Here is a 22495-nt window from a genome sequence, read left to right as displayed (position 1 = left end):
GTGACTCTCTGCCAGATCAGCAAGCTTAACGGCAGCAACAGAAAGTTTGCTGGGATTGTTAATGGTGGCGTTTTGTTTTTTAATACCTGTTTATGAAATGAAAATCGAATGAACGAAAAAGTACACGGACCGCTGGCGCTGTTGCCTTGGAAATGACAACATCCGGTCTCTGAATATGAAAAAACAAGACTTTTTTCGTTTCTGTTTTCGAGTGATTTTATTTTTGTTATATAAAATAGAAAATGAAAATTAAAGCATATTTAAACTTTCTCCTATCTTATTTCGACCATGAGAAAGAAAAAACGCCTTGTATTTCAATTTCAAATGTTGTATTTTAAAACGAAAATCAAATAACCATTAGTTTTTTGTTTTTTAATACCTGTTTATGAAATGAAAATCGAATGAATGAAAAAGTACACGGACCCGTAATTTGTCCCAGGAAGAATGACATTGTGGATATCTGAAATGACAATTGTGTATAGGAAAAATGTTATTCTCTATGAAGAATATAATTGTATGAATTCTGCAATAAATATCCGATCTTGCTATTAAATGTTAAAACGGCAATATGGTAATACATAACCCATTGCTATTATTAACCTATGTGTGTTAATTGTATAGCCCACTAACCATAGTAAATCAAAATTGGAATGTTTCCAAAATTCCCTAGCTCAACTTTCCATGGAAAGTTTCCGGAAATTTACCAGAAAATTTCCGCCCCTTTGCAACCCTAATAGGGACGGACTGCAGCTTCATTCTTTCGCACTGAAACACATAATAGTAACATTTATATTATGTGTGTGTGGTTTCTATAAAGAGAGTGATAACATAAATTCAACTGAATACACGATACCGTGTATTCAATTCTCCGTAAGCAGTAACACAGTACATGTTACCAAACATAATATAAACAATAACCAGTAGTAACGAATATAGTGATCTCTTAAAATGTGAAGATGTTGTGGTTCTGGTGCCAGTTCGGGCCTGGCCCCAGTGGCCAGGGTCGATTTAGGATCAATTCAAGTTGTCTCAGACTTCACCTTTAAAGGTGCGCTGCCACATGTATTTCATTACTTTGTGGTCTGAAGTTCTACCATGGACTCTGTGTGGAAAAAATGTCTTGGTTACCTGGTTTCAAGCCATTCTAGTGTGGTATAGCAAGCCTACAGGAAGACTCAGCTCGATTTCTGCCAGTTCTCATTAATATTCAACAAGCTAAGCTGTTTGAATCTGATTGGCTAACAGCTAGCCAATGAAAGCCTGTCTGTCAGAAACCTTTACCCAGCCCAACCGGGCGAGCTAATGAATAGTAATGAGCTCAGGCAATATGATGTCAGACTGACCAGCTTTTGTAATTGGCCTGATTTCTCTGCTTATTTCTTTTCAGTGGCTAGAGCTGACAAAGGAGGTAGCAGTTAATTTTCACATTCATAACATAACACAAACACATATGGACCTAACATATTTCCAAAAATGCAAGTAAAAACGGTTTTGTATGGCAGGGCACCTTTAACCTTTGTGTTCGTTTAATGGTAGACAGGAGTCCTCTAGTTGAAGTCAGTCATCTTTAGTGACAATATTGCAAGAACTTACAGCTTATGCATAAAGAATCAGACTTCCTTCAAGACAATCCTCTCTCGCTCTACTGCCAACAGTCTTTCCGGGAGTCCGAATGCCCGACCTACTGTATCTTGCCCTTTATTTCTCCCCGCCTCCCTCCTGTGATGCATTCGGCTGTTATCAGTGCACCTGGTCTCAGCCTCCGGTTTTCCCACTGAAGATTCACACAAACACATGACTACACCTTGTTCTCTCTGTGTCTCTTGTCTGGAGATATGTTTGTTACAATGTTAGTTACTTTTCTGGGAGCATTCTGTTCCAGCACATTCTGCATTTGATCACTCACAGGTCTTGGGAACAGAGAGAGCAAGGTCAGTTCATGACTTAAGACCTTTTATTATTCTACAGAATATATTCTACAATTGTAAACAGAAAGGATTTAAATGGCTACAATAACAGTTCTCCCTCTGCACTATCAAAGGATTCAAACACTTATTACATCGGATTCTTCTCACTCTGTTAAATTACTACTAATGGAGACGCAACACTTAAAAGCGTCCAGCTGACCAACCGGCAGGATTATTTTATTGTGAAAAAAATCCGTCGTCAAGTTAGTGAAGCCTCAAAGCGATGCAAATAACAATATTTAACATTTGTCACTTCATATTTGAACTACCATAAGTCACTGAACAATACTAACAACAGGTGATAAAGTAGTACATGTTTTGAACTCGACATTATATTTTTCAAACCAACGTGCTTAACTTCAGGGTCGCACAGGTACACAATGTGTGTGTCCATCACGCAGACTTTGTAAAACCTCACTGTTGAAAGTATTCCTCCACAAATTTATGAATTAATAATCAATATGAATGAAACGTTTTTACACATGCACAAAATTATTCTACAGCTACAAAACTTTTTTACACAAAATTATTTATTTCTTTTTTAGAAGCTCAATTGAATTCTACAGATACAAAACGATTTTTAAAAGCACTAATTATTTATGACCATTATTTGATCCCATACACCTCAGTCCTTTCTTTTTCAAGACCAAAATAATAATTAAAAAACATAAATTTCGCTTGGGGTAGGTTGTAACATTTTGTAACCCAGACTCTTGTTACAACTAACCCAGACTACTGTCGCCATGAACTTATGGCGTTATATATGTGCCATATTCCTGAGCGAGTAATTGTATGTTTTGAGAACTATATTTTGCAAGCACATTTCATTACATTTTGAACAGAAATTAACGCTCGTAAAAAATAATTTCGTTTGAGCAAACAAAAAACTATTCTGTGCTCAATAAATGTATTTGAATGTTTGCTATTATGCATACAATGTGCAATATTAACCCCTCTCACGCAGTTTACTCATATGCCCTCTCAAAAACTCTTCCTCTGCACACAGGTAGACGCTCTATTCACGTCTCCCTCGCTCTCAACCTCTGCACTCTGCACAACCGCTCAATTCTGACACACTCGCTCAGATTTTCATAGCGTTACAAGTGTGTCACAAAACCAACCAATTGGAGAATTATAGGTCTATTCTGATTGGCTGTTGGTTTCCAATTAGATCGCTAGTAGAAGGAAACACAAATCTAGGGGGAGCAGTCTTTGACACAACACCTGCAGTGATTCCCCAGCCAGCGCTATTTCTGCTGTTGCCAGGGGCACGCCCGCCGATAGGGGGGGACAAACGGGTCTGTTGTCCCGGGCCCACAGTAGGGGGGGGGGCCCAGAACTGGGCCCTCATTAAATTATGGAATAATTAAAAATCTTTTTTTTTAAATAGGCCTATTTGTGGAAAAAAAATATGTAGCATAATATTTGAATTACATAAAAGCTTTTTATTTGTTTTCTTCCTAATTGTCCTGGAAATGGTGGTCAAGAACCCCACCCCCACCCCCAACATAAAAATGGTTTGGCCACTGATCAAAATTTTATATTGTCACTTGATTTGAAGTTCAGTACGCTCAAAATGTCCGGTCAGCACAAGTCCGGAGCTCGGAAAAGGAAAGAAAAGAGAAGAAGAAAATAGAGGACGTAGAGATTTTCTAAACAAATATTTAAAAAAAGGTGGTGACGGTGAAGCTGGAACTGTCAACGTAGAGCAAGGTAAGAAACAGCGCAGCCAACGTTTACGAGCCTTGTAATGTAACGTAACAGGCCAGCTCTCATGTTAACGTCCATTAGCTTGTATAAAAGCCTGACACAACACGTTAACTTTGACAGAAACAGTTGAGTTTGGTAGCTCCATCAGTAAGGATGAGACAGAGAGAGATCCAGCTGCTGTCAGGTGACAGAGAGAGTGATGCGGGAGGGGCCCGCTGCCCCGCAACGGAGGGACAGAGTCAGGCTACCGGTGAGAGAGAAGAGAGAGAGAGAGAGAGACAGAGAGAGAGAGAGATGCGGGGGGGCTCGCTGCCCTGTCGGAGAGTCTGAGCAGGATGGATCAGAGACTGATTACACACTTAATTTCAGTGAGAGAGGAGAGGAAGAGCAAGGGAAAAGGAGAGATCTGGCCGCGAGGTGGAAGGGGGGGGCCCATCTAAGATCTCGTCCCGGGCCCAGGCAAGACTGTCAGCTGGCCTGGCCAGGGGGTACTTTTGAATGAGAGATTGTTGAGCAGCTTCAAAATAATAATTGAAATTATGATTTAAACAGTATATCAGCTAAAACAGCTCAGCACAGAAGTTTAAACATATAGCTAAGTAATGAATGGTATAAATAGCTAAAAGTACTGACTAAACAGTTCAAATGATTAGCTTAAAGTAATGGATAACTGTTGAAACATTAAGCACTTCAAGTAGTAGGCCTAGCTAGTAATAGAATTTCTAACCAAACCTACCAAAATGTTTACAGTTTAATTGCATGAAAAAGTAATAATATCCACTTTAATATAATAAATAGCGTTATACATTTGGAACACATTGGGAATTGATAGGACGGGGTATATGAGTTAATATGACAGGCAGGGCCTGAAATTAACACCTGACCACTTTGTGTGTCATCCGGGTAGCTATGGTAACTTATTTTGTTGTTTTCCATAATCTGAGCCAGTGGAAGCATGTAGATGTTGAACAGAAGAGGCCCCAGAACTGAGCCTTGGGGAACTCCGCACGTCATATTTGTATGCTCAGATGTATAATTACCTATAGACACAAAGTAGTCCCTATTCTTTAAATAATTAATAGAGAGGCGAAGGGAAGGAAAAGATGTGGTTATAAAAAAAGTGTACAAGCAATAGGGATAACCGCACCCTGGAGAGGATTGTGAAACAAAACCCATTAAAAAATGTAAGGGGGAGATTCACAAAGAGTGGACTGCAGCTGGAGTCAGTGCTTCAAGAACCACCTGCCCCACGTATGCAAGACATGGGTTTCAGCTTTCACATTCCTTGTGTCAAGCCACTCTGTTCAGACACAGCGTCAGAAGCGTCTTGCCTGGGCTAAAGACAAAAAGGACTGGACTGCTGCTGAGTGGTCCAAAGTTATGTTCTCTGATGAAAGTAAATTTTGCTTTTCCTTTGAAAATCAAGGTCCCAGAGTCTGGAGGAAGAAAGGAGAGGCACAGAATCCACGTTGCTTGAAGTCCAGTGTAAAGTTTCCACAGTCTGTGATTGTTTTGGTCCAAGGTCAACGCAGCCTTCTACCAGGAAGTTTTAGAGCACTTCATGCTTCTGCTGCTGACCAACTTTATGGAGATGCAGATTTAATTTTCCAACAGGACTTGGCACCTGCACACAGTGCCAAAGCTACCAGTACCTGGTTTAAGGACCATGGTATCCCTGTTCTTAATTGGCCAGCAAACTCGCCTGACTTTAACCCTATAGAAAATCTATGGGGTATTGTGAAGAGGAAGATGCGATACGCCAGACCCAACAATGCAGAAAAGCTGAAGGCCACTATCAAATTTTCAGAGATACTGAATTTGGGATTTTCATTAGTTGTCAGTTATCACAATTAAAATAAACATTTTGAAATATATCAGCCTGTGTGTAATTAATGAATATAATATACAAATTTCACTTTTTGAATGGAATTACTTACATAAATTGTGTGTGTGTGTGTGTGTGTGTGTGTGTGTGTGTGTGTGTGTGTGTGTGTGTGTGTGTGTGTGTGTGTGTGTGTGGTCAAGAGCATGCCAAACCTGTAGGTGTAAACGAGAAGCTCTAGCCAATCAGAATCACGAAAATAGCAAGTCACTTCCTCGGCTGCCTAAACCTCCGTTTGTCTCTGTTCATATGCAAACGTACAAACAAAGTTTTCCAAAATCTCCACTCTGGCCGAAGTTATTAGAAAAAATAGTTTTCAGAGGCGAATTCTCAGTTTGCGTAAACGAACGGCACAAACAAAGGGAAATGTCTCCGTTTTTCAAAATAACCATATACGTGTAAACGGGGTATCGGCCTCCCCTAATTGGAACCTACCCCCTGCACAGGTGATTATTGGGTGAGCTAACCTGAGCAAACAATAGTAACACTTAAGTTTCTCAAAACATCATTACAATTGGATAGATCCGTTACTGCTTACATTACTATCTATACTTATATATGTGCACCCACTACAATAGGCACCCCAAATATTATAAAAATGTAATTTACTGCAGAACTATCTTACCTATTGTTCTTCACCTGCCCAGCCCCTCCCTACAGAAAGGACCTAATGAGGCAAACCTGCATCCACTCTCCCTGATTAAGCTGATGAGCAGCTGATCTACCCTCGACATCACAGGCAGAACCATAGCAACACGCTATGAACAGGCCTATGTCAAATAATAAAGTAACAAACTAAAACGATAAACTACAATATTACAGTGAAATTAAGCAGACACCAAACAGTATTAATTTTGGGAACAGGGCCTAGTGAAAAGGGAGAAAGGCAGCCTTTTCACATTTGGTTTTGTGGCACACTTGTAACGCTGTGAAAATTTAGCAAGTGCAGGGCTCTCAAATTTTGAACAGAGTTCAGAGTGAGATTTTGGCGGCAGGGGTTTGGGTGGGGACAGGAGTCTGATCTGATATATAACGCATACATTCATACACATTTTTTTGTGTGTGTGTGTGTGTGCCCACGTGTGCGTGCGTAATAATTAATACTATGCATTGTCTAGCCAAAGGTTTTCACAATGGGGGCCAGGAGGTTGTGTGGTAAAAATAAAAGGAAAGAAAAATATTCCAAATTATTATGGGTATTGTTATAAAAGTAGCCTATTATAAAATGGGTATCTTTATAAAAATATAAAACTGTCAGAGTAGCCCTGCAGCTGATTCAACATGTAGCTATTATAATAATAATAATAATAATAATAATAATAATAATAGGCATAAAACCTACCCAGTGTTTCCTCTATGTTGATTTCTGCCGCCACAGTATCAGAAATAGGGCAGACGCACAACAGGGTTTCCGCTATGTACATGTAGTATATAAAGTCATAATTACACAAACTCAAGCGAACTGTCATCCGCTCTCTCTCCCCTCAACTGGAACAGTGACAGGACATCATCACTAGCGAAGTCATGGCAACCAAATAAACAACAGGGCGAGTACACTTGTCACTCAATCTTAGACAAAGTCACAGACAGCGACGAAAGCCGCAACTTGAAATCCGCACTCACTCAGCTGGTGCGTGGCAGGGCCTGCTGAACTCTATGGGGAACTCACTTGATTCCTCTACCTGTTCCACTGTTTAAAAAATAGCGGCGCAACTTGGTGGGCGTTATCCTGGTAATTTCTCTGCGTGAGAAATACAAGGTGTGGCGTGTGAGCGTGTGAACGGGTTGAAATGCGTGTGTCTCACGCCCAATACGTGAGACTTGAGGTATGCAAGTGTGTCAGAGTTGAGCACGCACAAAGTGCAGAGGTTGAGAGCGAGGGAGACATGACTGCAGGGCAGTTTTTTTTTGAGAGGGCACATGAGTAAACTGCATGAGAGGGGTTATTATTGCACGTTAATATGGATAATAGAAAAACATGCAAATACTTTTATTGAGCACGGAATAGGTTTCTGTTTGCTCAAACGAAATAATTTTTTGTGAGTGTTAATTTCTGTATGTAATGTGCTTGCAAAATATAGTTCTCTGTGCTCAAAACATACAATTACTCGCTCATGAATGAGGCACATATATAACACCATATTAAAGGGGTGATAGAATAATTATATAGGGTATTTCACACTGTTCCTTAAGGTCTCCTAATAGGGTATGTAACATTGGTTGGGCTGAAAATTGCCCGAATGCTATTTTATACACTTAACTACACTGTGAATATGGCCCTATGTGTAACAAGAAATTTTCTTCCAAATATGGTATGCTCATGAATATTTAGATGAGCTGCGCGCTGATTGGTTTGAGCGAACCACATAGAAACACATTGGAGATGAGAAAGCACGTCTCATATTTCAGACACTGCAAAGTTATACATTGTTTGTCTACTATTTCGTTATTAAGTTCACTTCTGAGACTTTTTTTATGCAAGAAATCAACTATATAAAGCTCAAATATGGGCTGTTTTACGAAAATTGATGGCTAATTGCAAATTTGGTAAGACGTGTCGGACTTTAGGAGCTCCACACAGTCTGACGAGAAAGTGGCAACCTCCATACCCAATGAAAGTCACCGTTTCTCGGTTACTTACTACCGGGGCTCGGAGCTGGCCAGCTGCCAGTTGCCGGCATAACTAGAGTATATTTACAGTTAGAATTTGGTCACGCCACTTATATTACAGCTACCCCAAGGTCTTATAAAGCTAACAATTGTGTCAGATTTTAATTTTATGCATTTTTGTGAATTTTAAGGGTCTCCTTAGGAGGAGCTGCTAGCTAGGCTATGTGTCCCATTTAATCCTATGGGAAAAGATCGTTGCTACACTTTCAGCATAACTATCATATTTACAGTTTGAATTTCATCACAACATGTATATCACAGTTCCCTAAGGTCTTAACCAAGCAAATTTTTGTGAATTTTAGAGGCAAGCTAGCTAGCTCTCATTGATAGAGCTCCATCCACCTTACTCGTGGACAAGAGGCGTTTATTTCCCAGATTGTTTGTTTTAAATAACTCAATACACATATCCATTATAAGATTAACTGGAACCTGTGGTAAGAGATTGCGGGTGTAACAAGCTCGCTGACCGCGCCCTCACTTACACAGACCGGCCATTTAGCAGGAAGAGGGGAGCTGCAGGCTCTGGAGCTCTGTCAGGGCAGCGACATTTGGTAGTCCACTAACCCAGAAATGGTGACTTTGCGCGGGTATCGAGCACCAGTTTAGCCATCAATTTTCATAAAACGCTCCATATTTGACCTCTAAATAGTTGATTTCTCACAGAAGTGAATTTAGTGGTAAAACAGCAGATGAACATTTTCTGAGATCTGCGCGACCTATTCAGAAGACTACCTGATCTCAGGTCAGTGGTGTAGCCTATGTAAATGTTGGAGCGTAACAAACATAGAGACTAGAGCCAAAAAAGGAGGAGCCACCGAGTTGACGTCAACTCAGTGGATCCTCCTTTTTTGACTCTCTCGTTGAGATTTTCCCGTTTTCAGAGGCAGTTTCAAATTGTGAGATTTGCAGAGGAAAGAGGTGTCAATGGGATTTTGAGGTTCTATGTATGTCCTAGTTACCCAGCAAACTGTTAAAATCGGTTTTTCATTCTACCACCCCTTTGAGTAGTTTAATTTACAGCTAACAGCTAAAATATTAGCACTAACAACCTGCATGAAAGATATCCATAAAGTAAACAATATTTAATTTTATTGATCTTAAAGGTGCTGTAGGTAAGATTGTGAACATCCAGGACTTAGCCTTTCGGCTAGAGGACGAAAACGGTCTCTTAATTTAATTTAAATTTTCAATAAATCATTTTAATTCTTTTGGTGTTAATGGAATAAATAACACTTCAAAGAATCTTTTTTAGAAAAAATCTCATCATAAATCTCACGCTAAACTGAAAAAGGCTGTTGCTGCAATTTTGTTAATTTTACAGGAAAAAACACTTATTAGGTGAGGAGCCTACGATCAAAATAATGAAGTTACTGTCGGTGTCTATGTCTGACGTGGACTGGCACATGTTCACGTTAAAAAGCGTGTGTGTGCACAAGCACTACGGTCACGCGCAAAGTGTCCCGGTTTTAGCTCTGGGAAATCTGGTCACCCTATTGTTCACACGTGTATTAAAGTGCCCATATTATGGGGTGTTATTTTGTGTCTCTGGTGCTTCCACACACATACAAACTTTGAAAAAAAATCCATCCATGCTGTTTTGAGTGAGATATGGGTTTCTGAATGTGTCCTGCCTTCAGTCTCTGGGTGAGCTGGTCAAAATCTGCACGGCTTTCTACGTCACTAGCTGAAACGAGCTGGCTAACCACAACCATTAGCATGCTAGCGCTAGCATGCTACCTCGTTCTCAATGGCAAAGCACTGCTACAACACACACAAGTTCAACATAATCTACAAAAGAACTACTTACATGTGCGCCCTTGCCTTGTAACTGACTGAAGTTGGAGAAACAGCCTTTCTTTTACTATGGAGCTAGCTGACATGATCTACGATCTGAGCTACTGCGTATGTGCAAGTGCAATCAAAGATAGTACAGAAAAAAAGATGTCTCACTCTGTAGCTAAAACAGACCTCAACACAAGGTGAAAAGATGAGCTGCAGCAGTGAGAGCTGTGCAGTACACAGAGATGGGAAGTAACGAAGTACAAATACTTCGTTACTGTACTTAAGTAGATTTTTCGGATATTTCTACTTTACTATTTTTTTTTGTGGCGACTTTTTACTTTTACTCCTTACATTTTAACACGAATATCGGTACTTTCTACTCCTTACATTTTAAAAATTGGCTCGTTACTTTAGTTTTGTACAAGAGGTCGTAATGTCGGAGAATAGCGCGGACACGCGCCTCACACCGCGAGCGGGCGCGTGCGCCACACAGAAAAAAGTGAGAAGTTTGGGGCGAAGTTTGAAACCAGCATCAGCATTTAAATACGGTCCTAATCTAGTCCTCACTAACAAGTTTCAAATAATTTCGCTGGAGTTACCGTTATTATTTTTCACGTGATCAATACCAAATTCAATCTAATTGGATGGGAATATACTGTAGGCTACGTTGCATGTAACGCACCACTACAAGACGACTCGACAGATTCGGCTGCATTCATTTCGCAATAATTAGCAAATTTGAGCTTGGGTATTGCGTTAGCACTAGTAGTATGGACGGCGACATGATTGAAAATGAAGAAAACAGATCAGAGATTAGGCAGACAAGCAGCAAGACATTACCAATCATCCCTGGCCTTATCTGAGAGAGATGTTTGAGATAGGCTAGGAGGCATCAAGTATGACTCCTGGCCAATGTGCTGTGTAACTCTAAAAGTATGGGGAACTTCTTAATTAATCTATGTTTAGTAATTCATATTGTATCCTTTATTTTCTTTCTATATTTGAGCACACACACATACATGTAGATTCCTTTAAATGTTAAGGGGACGATTAAAAAAGAGAAACTGGATCTGTGAATTTTCACAGAATCACAATTTAATTCATATCTTGCTACTCAGTCAGAATCTTATTAAGCTGGAGTCCCAGTCTCTGTCACAATAATCATATATGTGATGTTTGGCAGACATCCATTTAAAATGTAGACAATGGCATATAAAGAGCCTGGTTTTTATGTCCACTGAAGTTTCTCATCTTGCACTCTAGTAACGTGTGTGGTCCAGGTAGCTTTGCATAAAAAGTGGTTGTCATTTGCAAGGCTACTTTTACTTTCATACTTTAAGTACATTTCAAAGCCTGTACTTTGTTACTTTTACTTAAGTAAAGGAGTTAAATCAGTACTTCTACTTTTACCAGAGTATTTTTTAACACAAGTATCTGTACTTCTACTTAAGTACGGGAAGTGAGTACTTTTGCCATCTCTGGCAGTACAACAAAAATATGGGGCGTTTCTCAATACCAAGAATGCAAAGTACGGACTTGTGTTCTTGGGGAGAACGTTCTTGCTGCTTGTTTTTGGAAGAATTAACTCGCAAGTTCACAAGCACAGAAAACGCTGTTAACAGTTTGAGACAATGCGTTCTTCCTGTTATTGCTCAACACTCCCAGCACAGAGGCTACCTGCAAGGCTCCAAAATACCAGCTAGAAATAAAAACCACAACAATATAACCACTTTGTATTAAAACAATCTCCGGACAAGAAAACCTCATAATGCTACAACTATTGCAATAATATTGAAAAATAAAACTAATTGAGCTTTAATTTTATTGTTTATGGTTTAGCTCAAACACCCCTTACTTATTCAAAAGAGTGGAACGTGATCCCTACTATTATTAGCATATAAGTTTAAGTCAGTTTAAATTAAAAAAATAAATAGGGGAAAGTGGGAGTTTTCCCATAAAGAGATGGGAGGGGAAGCAGCATCAGCTATCTGAACCCTTATCGAACCACACAGGCCTCCCTCCTTCATTCTCTGTCCTTCTGTTCAACTGAGGGGCTTTTCTCTCACTCCCTCATTTGACCCTATTCTTTCTCACCTATAGGTCTCTCTCTTCCATCATGCAATCACAAAAATGGCAGTGTTGATCCATATCGAGGGGGGCAAAATGGCCGAAGGGGAAATGAGGCTAATTAAATTGATAGGAGAAATAAATGTTTGTCTATGTGGTGTGTTTAGCTGGCAGGCTCGATCGCCATGTGCTGTTATATGCTCTTGTCTGTGTGTATGTATGTGTATCAGTCAGCAGTGTGGAGAATCACTATGATAAGGGAACAGATTTAGTATGGATTGCTGCACAGAGTGAAAGCTATCTGTACTGAACAAAAATGGATCTGACCTTGAGGGAAGTCGGAATCTTTGAGAAAATACACAGGTGTGTGTGTGGGTGTGGGTGTGGGTGTGTGGGTGTTGAACTGAAGCAAGTTTTTAATATAGCTCAACGTTTGTGGCTGTTGATCTCCTAGGAGAAGTATGAAGTATTTCTTAACAGACAAACAAACTTATATACACACACACTAGACATACAGTAGCAGTGAAATGCAAACTTACCTCTATGTCGGTTGGTGGTTTTGTCAAACATTAGCATGGCATCCTCTACCTAAAAGAAGAAGGGAAAATGTATTCATGTGTTACACATTACTAAACAGAAACATTGCATATTTAAGGGCAGCACACAGAGGCAGCTTGTGAAGTGTGTCAGAACACATGCAGCTACGGTATTTATTTCACAACACCATTGTCATTGCCGGTTGATGTTGACATTTTAGGATACGTCACTGTCCCAGCATCAGAGCATATCAGCACTCCATAAAACCAGCCTTTTTATCGCATTCACTTTCCTGATTCTGTAACCTGACTGGATATTTTTTCTGTCTGTCATGTCTGGTGTGTGCCACTGTCGTCAAATGACATTGGTCAGCTCATACAAGTCCATGGTGTGTGTTGCATTTTAGGATCCACTAGCATTGGGGTCTAAGGATGTAATGATGTTTGATTAGGTTTCTCTCAAATTTTTCAAGAAATAAATACAGATCAGTGACAAACATCAGGTGCCTGCACAAAGCCTAAAGAACATATGAAGATAATACCCACCAAGCCACAGCCTTTTTACCCTGCTGCCGTCTGACAAATGATACAGAAGTATCCGCTACCATAACACAAAACTACTGAGCAGCTTGCTTCCACACTAATATGTTTTAGTTTTGAAACGCACAACTACATTTACGCCTTGCATCTACATTACTCATTAGCCCCTAAAGCAGAGACATTTGAAAATGCTGATTGGGTCTTACTAGTGTGTTTCTTCACGCCCTTATAACATGACACTTTTCCAGAAGAAACCAAAGACATCATCCTTAAATCATCCCTAAATTCTGCATTCTATAATGCTACTACTGCCTACATGCGCAGGCATCTACCTGCTGATTTTACATTTCCCTTTGAAGTTAACAGGAAACACTAGCTCATATATATTGTGTATCAGCTTGTTCAGGTCTTCGGGTCCTGAAGCTGTCCATGGGTTTGATGGGTTTTCTATGAAAGATTTATGACCTCTATGCAGTAACATTCAACAACCCTTGTGGTCCGTGTGATATAACAGTGACTTACCCTCAGAGAGGGCGGGGAGACATGTGGCACGATGGCCTATTCGTGCGAACAATAAGGGACACTGACTGAGTGTTTGGGATGAGTGGAGCTGAGACCACTACCTGACACAACCCTGTCCTTGAGAATCCCTGATCTAAGTGACCAAACTGTCAAGACTCCAGGCTCACTAGTCCCAAAACACCCTTAAAAGTCACACATCACACATTTTATGAGTTGTTGAGTAAGGGGGAAAGATTATAAACTTTGTGAAAATACTATCTATAACAAATTCATAATTATTTGTGCCTTGCTGTAAATTTGGCAAATGTAATACTTTAAAGGTCCAGTGTGTAACGTGTTTAGTTGTTCATTATCAAAATCTGTGTTGCCCGTTCACAAACTTGTCCTTTTTCATGAATATTTACCACCACCATCAATTCCAAGTATTCCTTTTGGCTTGAAATGTTACATTTGCATTTGCATGAACTGGGGTAGACGCTCCATATTCATGCGCCATCTTGAAATACGTTAGCTGGTAAGGGACATACAGGACATACTGCTCCGCCTTTCGCGTTTTCGCTGTCACATGATAAACTCACAGGTGCTGCTAATGCTGCTAATGGGTATCGTAGCTTCCCGGCCCTGGCAAGTTTGAAGAAGGAAACATGGACACCTATTCAAAATCCAAATTTCAGGAACAGGAGTCTTCTTTGCCCGGAAAAAGAAAAAGGATATTGAAAAGAGCAAGAGAAAGCGTGAAGGCTACTGTAGCTGTAATACATACTTTGAACTGCATGGCGCGAGAGAGTTGATTGCGATATATGATCTCAACGCTAGATGGGAGAAATTTCTACACGTTGGACCTTTAAAGCTTTAGTGCATAACTTTTTGATATTAACGAACGTCCGTTACATTCAAGCCATTGCCAAATGAGTTGCTACAAAGCTAAGTAAGACTATCAGCTCCACTCTCTATATTTCTGTGTTGTCCCGTGACTTTCACGTGCAGAAACTCGAGTGAAGTTAATTACCTCTTCTGAAGAGTCCATCATGTTTTTTTAATCCTCCATGGTCAAATATCGAACTTTTTTCCACCTTGACAAATTAAAAAATTGGATATTGGAACCCATTTTTCTGTTTTTACAAATGTCCGTTTGTGCTTAGAAAATTGAACTGAACTGAAAATTGAACTGACCCTCCATGTCCTCCTTGGCTACTAGCAACTGTGTGGAGTAGGGGTGGGGGCTGTGCGCGATCACGGAAGGCTTGTATCATATGGATTCGCCGACAGTTTTGTTGTCATTACTTAGAATTCCTCATGGAGGCAACAGAAACTACGCACTATAGCTTCAAGTTGTTTCTTTCTTTATACCAGTCAGTGTCGCCGGACGCCCTAATCCTGAACGCACCATGAGTTTTTTTCTGTGAGACATTGCAACACATTTAATGATAATAATGTAATTTGTTCACTTGGGGAAATTCATTTCTGTAAGTTTTATCGGCACAGCTTTGAGTGGTTTAATACACCGGTTAATGTGAAAACTGGGAGATACTCTTGTTCCCAACTTGTAAGTGAAACATTACAGTGAGCATGTGTACAGAACTGTGAATAATTGCTGATACACATAGTGTGCCTACAGGACACTGAACATTGTTTTGTTTTTTGCCCAACACACGTTCATCCATTCGCCCCTCAGTGGTCACTACAGATATGACTAAAATATTTTGACAATGTGTGAAGGAAGAATAATAATAATAATAATAATAATAATAGTGCCTGGTGGCCGGTCCCCTGGAAGCTGACTCTTTGTTGAGGAGATCAATGCGAGCATAAAAGGTATTAAGCTCATCAGGCAACATGATGCGCTCCTGCTTTTGTAGCCTGTGATAGTCTGGATTGCCTGCCACATGTCTTTGGTGTTGTTGGCATTGAGGTCTCTCCCCAGTCTCTTGATGCCTCCACTTTGCGTCCTTAATGGCAGCTTTCAGTCTCCTCTGGTGATGCTGAATGCTCACTTGTCACCTGACTGAAAGGTAGTTTTTTTGGCTCTGGACAGGACCCTCACCTCTCTATTCATCCAGGCTTTCTGGGTGGTGAATGATTTTATTTTATTTGTGATCACCACATCATTAACACATTTGTGATATATGATGTCACTGAAGATGTATATTCCTCAAGATTGCCTCGTTAAATTATAGCATTATACCAAATTATTTGAATTTAGTTGAGAGCAAGTTCTCTACCACCATTGTGAAGACTCCCATGTCATTTGGCATGGGTATGCTCCCCCATGGACAAATATGAATGTTTTGGTCAGCACTGCTTTTCCCACATCCCACATCACACTATCATTTCCACTTCCACTTGAGATGTGAAAATGCAACGGCCAGTTTGCCAGGCAAATTAGTAAGCTCATTCATGCTCCCCAGTGAGAGACACATCTGGTCTTCCAAGGAAACAAGCAAACAGCAAACATGTTAACTCCCACATGAAGCAGTCTCTTTGCATAAAACTTGAAAATGACACGCTCAGCTGTAAATTGTTTTTCAAGTTGTGTTATATTTTGATAGAGTGATCATTAGATAGAGGGACAAACAAATTAATTATAAAATGAAAAGAAGCTTTTCAATTTTAACACCAAAACACCTACACTTTTACATATGATGAGCCTCTACTACAATAGCACTATGGAGTTTTATTCCTAGCTTTATTAAAGAGCGCATTCTTTCAACTTGAGAGCATTTTTCATTGATTTTACATTCAAATTTTGTAATAATTTCCCTCAAAACTTTGCTCTCACACTCAAATAGCAACTGCTTGCACTTGGATTTGCACTGCTTCTGCTCAAACTTTCTGCTTGGATTCAGATATGTTGTTGCTTGGAGAGATTTCCTGTTCCCAGCTTTGGCCCTTCTCCTCTCCTCGCACTCTTCTCCTCTTGGATTTCTCCTGCACTCGCTGATATTTTGTGTTACAACCTTGTCAAAATTCCCCAACCAATAAAATGCTAGGTGTAGTGTTGACCAATGAAATCATCCCTGCCCTGTTGAGGGTGCGAACGCTTTACGTTAGAACGTCCGTTGCGGACCGCTGCTCTGTAACCGAGTTTATTTACCCCCGCCGTCCATTGCTTTATTATTAGTACAGTATACACTCCCCTAAAGGATTATTAGGAACACCCTACTAAGACCGTGATTGACCCCCTTTCGCCTTCAGAACTGTCTTAATTCTTCATGGCATTGATTCAACAAGGTGCTGGAAGCATTCTTTAGAAATGTTGGCCCATATTGATAGGATAGTATCTTGCAGTTGATGGAGATTTGTAGGATGCACATCCAGGGCACGAAGCTCCCATTCCACCACATCCCAAAGATGTTCTATTGGGTTGAGATCTGTTGACTGTGGGGGCCATTTTAGTACAGTGAACTCACTGTCATGTTCAAGAAACCAATTTGAAATCATTCAAGCTTTGTGACATGGTGCATTATCCTGCTGGAAGTAGCCATCAGAGGATGGGTACATGGTGGTCATAAAAGGATGGACATGGTCAGAAACAATGCTCAGGTAGGCTGTGGCATTTAAACAATGCACAGTTGGTAGTAAGGGGCCTAAAGTGTGCCAAGAAAACATCCCATGACGGATCCATGTTCTCATTCTGTTTACGTCAAACCTTTCTTTCCCATCCTGACATTCATTTGGGAGTTCAGGAGATTGTCTAGACCTGGACCACCCCCCTTAATGCATTGAATAAGCTGCCATGTGATTGGTTGATAAGATAATTGCATTAATGAGAAATCTTACAGGTGTTCCTAATAATCTTTAAGGTGAGTGTATGTCAACAATGTGCACAGAATGGTCACCTGCACCCATCAGGAAACAGGAGAAAGGTTTGAAGTGGGACATATCAAGTTACGTCCACAACTACAAGGGTGAGTAACATTAATTAAGCACATAGCATATGGTTCCTGGGACCATAAAACAGCATGGTCAGGGGACCTGAGCCATAAATAGCCTGAGCACCCGAAAATTCATTGCCTTCCGTTTGCAACCCAGTTGCTGAAAGGATGCACGCAGGCGTCTGCTTTAAATAGCTTCATCTTCCCAGAAAGTCAACTATTTTGGAGTTCTGGTGAGCACCATTGGACTCTGTGAAGTGCGACCAGTGTTTAAAATCTGTAGAAGAGAACACCGTTTCTCTAGAAGAAAATTGGACGACACGGACACCGTTGTTTCTTCAAAGTCGACTCTAGCTTTTCCCCCGCTGCCCTGGGGATCAACAAGCTTCTCCGCGCACTGCTGACCAGCGGCCGGATTGCGTTCTGTTTTTCTGTGGAAATCTACGGACTGATGGACAACATACAGTAAGGCTTAGTGTTCTGGGCAGAGAAATTTAGAACATAGTATGTTTATTAATGTGTAAAGGCCATTGTTTTGCCATTAATGTGTAATTAATCCTAGTACTGGTGCATGTTTTGAGTATTAATCTGATCGGGACCACTGTGTCCCATTATTTTCTGTGAAAGCACCACTGATCAAGGTGCATGGTTGATGATGTTGTGTTGATTAATGTAGCTTAGTGAACTGTATATATTCCTCCACAGGATTTAGTCACTGCCCAGTGAGATAGCTCCGTTGGTCTGTCTGTTCACAGCCCGCGAGAGCTGTGTTTGTCTCCGCAAAGAATCCGCTGGTTAGCTTGTATAACGAACGTCCCCTCATTCAGACAAAATTCTCAGTCTGCTAACTTCACGTTAGGCCAGAACTGAGTGACTGAGAGGATGGGTCATTACCGATAATCAAGATCCAAAGTGTCTTTTCTTTCTCTAAATGTGCTTCTTTCCTCTTTCACTAATCTCTCATACACACACATATACGAACAACTGCGCTCCTTGGAGCGTCTTTTTGTCAGCAACACGTTAGTTTGAGAGCTAACTGGCTAGCCTAGCTACGTGGAGCTGCCTACTACCGCCCTCTTGAGGCTAAATAGCTTTTGTGCAGCTAACACATAGCCTAGCTCGAACGAGCTAACGGCTAATCTAGGGCATGGCCGAGCAACAGGTTTCGTCATGCCCCCCACCTCCTCGCACACTCTCTCTCACACACACACACACACACACACACACACACACACACACACACACACACACACACCGACACAGAGAGTGTCTCATGCTGGTTTGTTTTTGCTTTTGGTTGTAGTTTAAAAACAAGGGTATATTGATTTTAATTGATCGAAGGATTATTGATTGACCATTGATGATTTTGAAGTTAAATAAATTCTGTTATACCGTAAATAGTAGGTGTCTGTGATTATTTGTATACTTATAGCAAGCTGGTTAAACAGGTAGTTGCTTGGATTCACCCTTCCTTTTGTTCCTTTAGAATATACCAGATAAATTAATCAAATTAATTCAGATCTGTATTTTAAAGGGACCACCTAATGAGACTGTTTCACAGCTCAGTTATTGGTCCCGAGTTCAGGGTGGTGCCCCGTTTTGATTGTTTGTTGATTTGGTAAAGTTATTATATATATATATATATATATATATATATATAAATAACTTTATTAATATTGATAAAACATCCTTGATAATTAGCCAATAATTGAATCTGTACACCTACGAATTCCTAACATTGGTGATTAGACGTGCTCTATTTAGGGGGGTAGAGATGCAATGATTAGTTCAGGATATTTCCCCCTGGGGTCTAGACACTAGTGGTGGTGAGTTGCTGGAGACCCGGATGACAGAATGTGGAGTGGGACTGGGCACTGATATGATGAAGGGGTGGACGAGGGTTGCATCTGTTGATACTTAAATGACAACTGACAGCAGCAGAGAGAAGACCGGATTTTAAAGTTTGACAGCAAGTAAATAATTGGCTAAAAGAGATCAAGCAGATCTGGGTGGAGTACTAGTGAACAGAGTAGAAGTCGGAGAGAGATGAGAATGAATGAGTGAGTGAAGGGAGTCTTCCTGATTAATCTTTCGCTAAGCTATAGATGTACACACACTGCCGCTGCCCACATTACCACCTCCAGTATATTTAATGTTGAGTTTGTGATAGACAGAATGTGGAGGGCAGCAGCACTTCTGAAGGCATGACAGCACTGTTATGTGTTGGATGTGGCCTCGGAAATCTTTGCTGAGCAACAGCCCATCTTTCTTGTGACTGATGCCAAATCTTTCTCTGTGTGCACAAAGGCTGAACAAAAGAGCTTTATTACTTGAAGCGTGAATTCAAAAGGTAAGAGTGTGATGAGAGAGACGTGATTATTAACAATGTGCTGTTCCAGCTCTCAGACAAAGGAGAGTAAATTAAAGGGGTGATAGAATGCAAAACCGATTTTACCCTGTCATAGTTGAATAACGACAGTTCGGTGGGTAAATAGGACATACATAGAAGCTCAAAGTCCCATTGACACACCTTTACTATGAAAATCTCATATTTTGAAGCTGCCGCTGAAAACGGGCGAATCCCAACAAAGCTGGAAGTTGACGTCAACCTCCCAAAAACCGGAACCTTTGTCAGCCCATGGGTGTATTAAGAGAACGGTCACGCCCCAACATTTACATAGGCTACACAACTGACCTGAGATCAGGTAGTCTTCCGAACCTAGGTCGCGCAGATCTCTGCTATTCCATTACAAAATTCACTTCTGAAACTTTTTTATGAAGAAATCAACTATGTAAGGCTCAAATATGGGCCACTTTACGAAAATGGATGGCTAATTGCAAATTTTGTCCGACTGTGTGTCGGAATTCAGCGCCGGTGCTGCCTGTGTTGTTGCCTCGCCGCCCGACCTGCCTTCCTTCACACACCCTGGCCTGCTATGAGGTACTTGGAGCTTCCGTCCACGACTGGGCGCCCACAGCACTCCATACCCGCGCAAGTACCGGTTTTGGATAATGGACTACTAAACGCCGGTGCTCTGACAGAGCTCCAGGACCTGCAGCTCCCCTCTTCCTGCTAGCTAAATGCCCCGGTGTGTGTGAGTGAGAGCACGGTCAGAGAGCTTGTTACGCCGTCAGAATCTGTTACCACAGGTTCCAGTTAATCTTTTAATGTGTGTAATTATAATGTGTTGAGTTATTTAAACAAACGATTGGGGAAATAAACCCGCTTGTCCCTGAGTCTCATTGATAGAGCCTACGGCTGGATGTCGCTCTATCAATGAGAGCTTGCCCTCTTAGAATTTCTCTGAAATTCACAAATATTCATTAACTTGAAATCGCGACCGTTGTTAGCGTTATAAGACCTTTAGGGAGATGTTGTATTAGTGGCGTGACGAAATTCAAACTGTAAATATACACAAATTTTGCGGAAAATTAAGCTAACTATCCGTGATTTGTAGCTAGCTAGCTACACATAGCTAGGATTGAAGGGACAGTCATAGTTAACGAAACCCCCACTGTTCACAAAAATTCATTAACTTGAAATCGGACACCGTTGTTAGCCTTATAAGACATTTAGGGAGATGTTGTATAAGTGGCGTGACGAAATTCAAACTGTAAATATAAACAAATTACGCTGAAAATGAAGCTAACTATCCGTGATTTGTAGCTAGCTACACATAGCTAGGATTGAAGGGACAGTCATAGCTAATGAAACCCCCACTGTTCACAAAAATTCATTAACTTGAAATCGGACACCGTTGTTAGCTTTATAAGACATTTAGGGAGATGTTGTATAAGTGGCGTGACAAAATTCAAACTGTAAATATACACAAATTTTGCGGAAAATGAAGCTAACTATCCGTGATTTGTAGCTAGCTACACATAGCTAGGATTGAAGGGACAGTCATAGCTAACGAAACCCCCACTGTTCACAAAAAGTCATTAACTTGAAATCGGACACCGTTGTTAGCTTTATAAGACATTTAGGGAGATGTTGTATAAGTGGCGTGATGAAATTCAAACTGTAAATATACTTTATTTATGCCGAAAATGAAGCTAACTATCCGTTATTTGTAGCTACACATAGCTAGCATGAAGGGACAGTCATAGATAACGAAACCCCTAATCTTCACAAAAATTCATTAACTTGAAATCGGACACCGTTGTTAGCTTTAAGACCTTTAGAGATATGTTGTATAACGGCGTGAAAAAATTATATAGCTTAGCTATATTTACAGTTTGAATTTTTTCTGCCAACTCTCACGCATTGGCCGTGAGACACACGCATTTGATTGGTTTCACACGCTCACACGCCACACCCCCTATTTCTCACGCTGAAGTGTCAAACCGGTCGCAAAATTACGAATCCCATTATGGCCATGCCAAGACCCGCCCTACAAAGCAGCTTGATTGGTTGGGGTTAGGCATTTCACCTCGAGTGGTTAAGGTTAGGATAGCTGATTGGTCAGGGGATAGGACGCCTGGCCAATAGTAGTGCGTGAATGCTATTGAAGGGCGGGTCTTGGTGTGGCCATAGTGGGAAAACATTTTTGCAACCCGGTCGGTCAAATGCCTGAAAGATGAGTTTATCTATAGATCTACCTATTGAGCCGCTCGTGATCGACTAGTTATGCTTTCAGAGACGGTGAGGGGATTCAAGAGCGCTCCCTGTCTGGAATTTTTGAAATGTCGCAAATGTGAGAACATTTCTTCACGAGCCATCCCAGGCGCATTTCCCCGGCTTCAGGTATGCTTTGAGTATTACAGACCAGTCCGTCGCTTTGTGTCCACTCTCTCTGTAAAAATAGAGGTGAGCAGCGCGGCTGGTAAGTGTAGCAACAGTTAATTTTAGTGGACTCGCTCTGCTGTGGGCAGTGACGTGTTGCATCCGTGCTCTACCTCTGATGAAGAGCAGCGTACAGCCGCCTCTAAACTTTGTCAGAG

The 22495-nt window shown here is 40.8% G+C and overlaps 1 protein-coding gene across 2 annotated transcripts in view; it reads right to left on the bottom strand.

Moving 5' to 3' along the window:
• The window catches only part of LOC120574587 (RNA-binding protein Musashi homolog 2-like), a 472078-nt gene that overhangs the window by 205004 nt on the left and 244579 nt on the right, over positions 1–22495 (bottom strand). For both annotated transcript variants that reach the window (XM_039825004.1, XM_039825005.1), the window contains exon 7: positions 12618–12666. In XM_039825004.1, coding sequence (XP_039680938.1) covers positions 12618–12666 — 49 coding nt within the window. The remainder of the gene's footprint in view (positions 1–12617; positions 12667–22495) is intronic.

The sequence above is a fragment of the Perca fluviatilis genome, chromosome 2 (assembly GCF_010015445.1).
Source record: "Perca fluviatilis chromosome 2, GENO_Pfluv_1.0, whole genome shotgun sequence".
Taxonomy (NCBI): domain Eukaryota; kingdom Metazoa; phylum Chordata; class Actinopteri; order Perciformes; family Percidae; genus Perca; species Perca fluviatilis.
The sequence above is the reverse complement of the archived record's forward strand: the minus strand, read 5'-3'. Positions and strand labels throughout refer to the sequence as shown.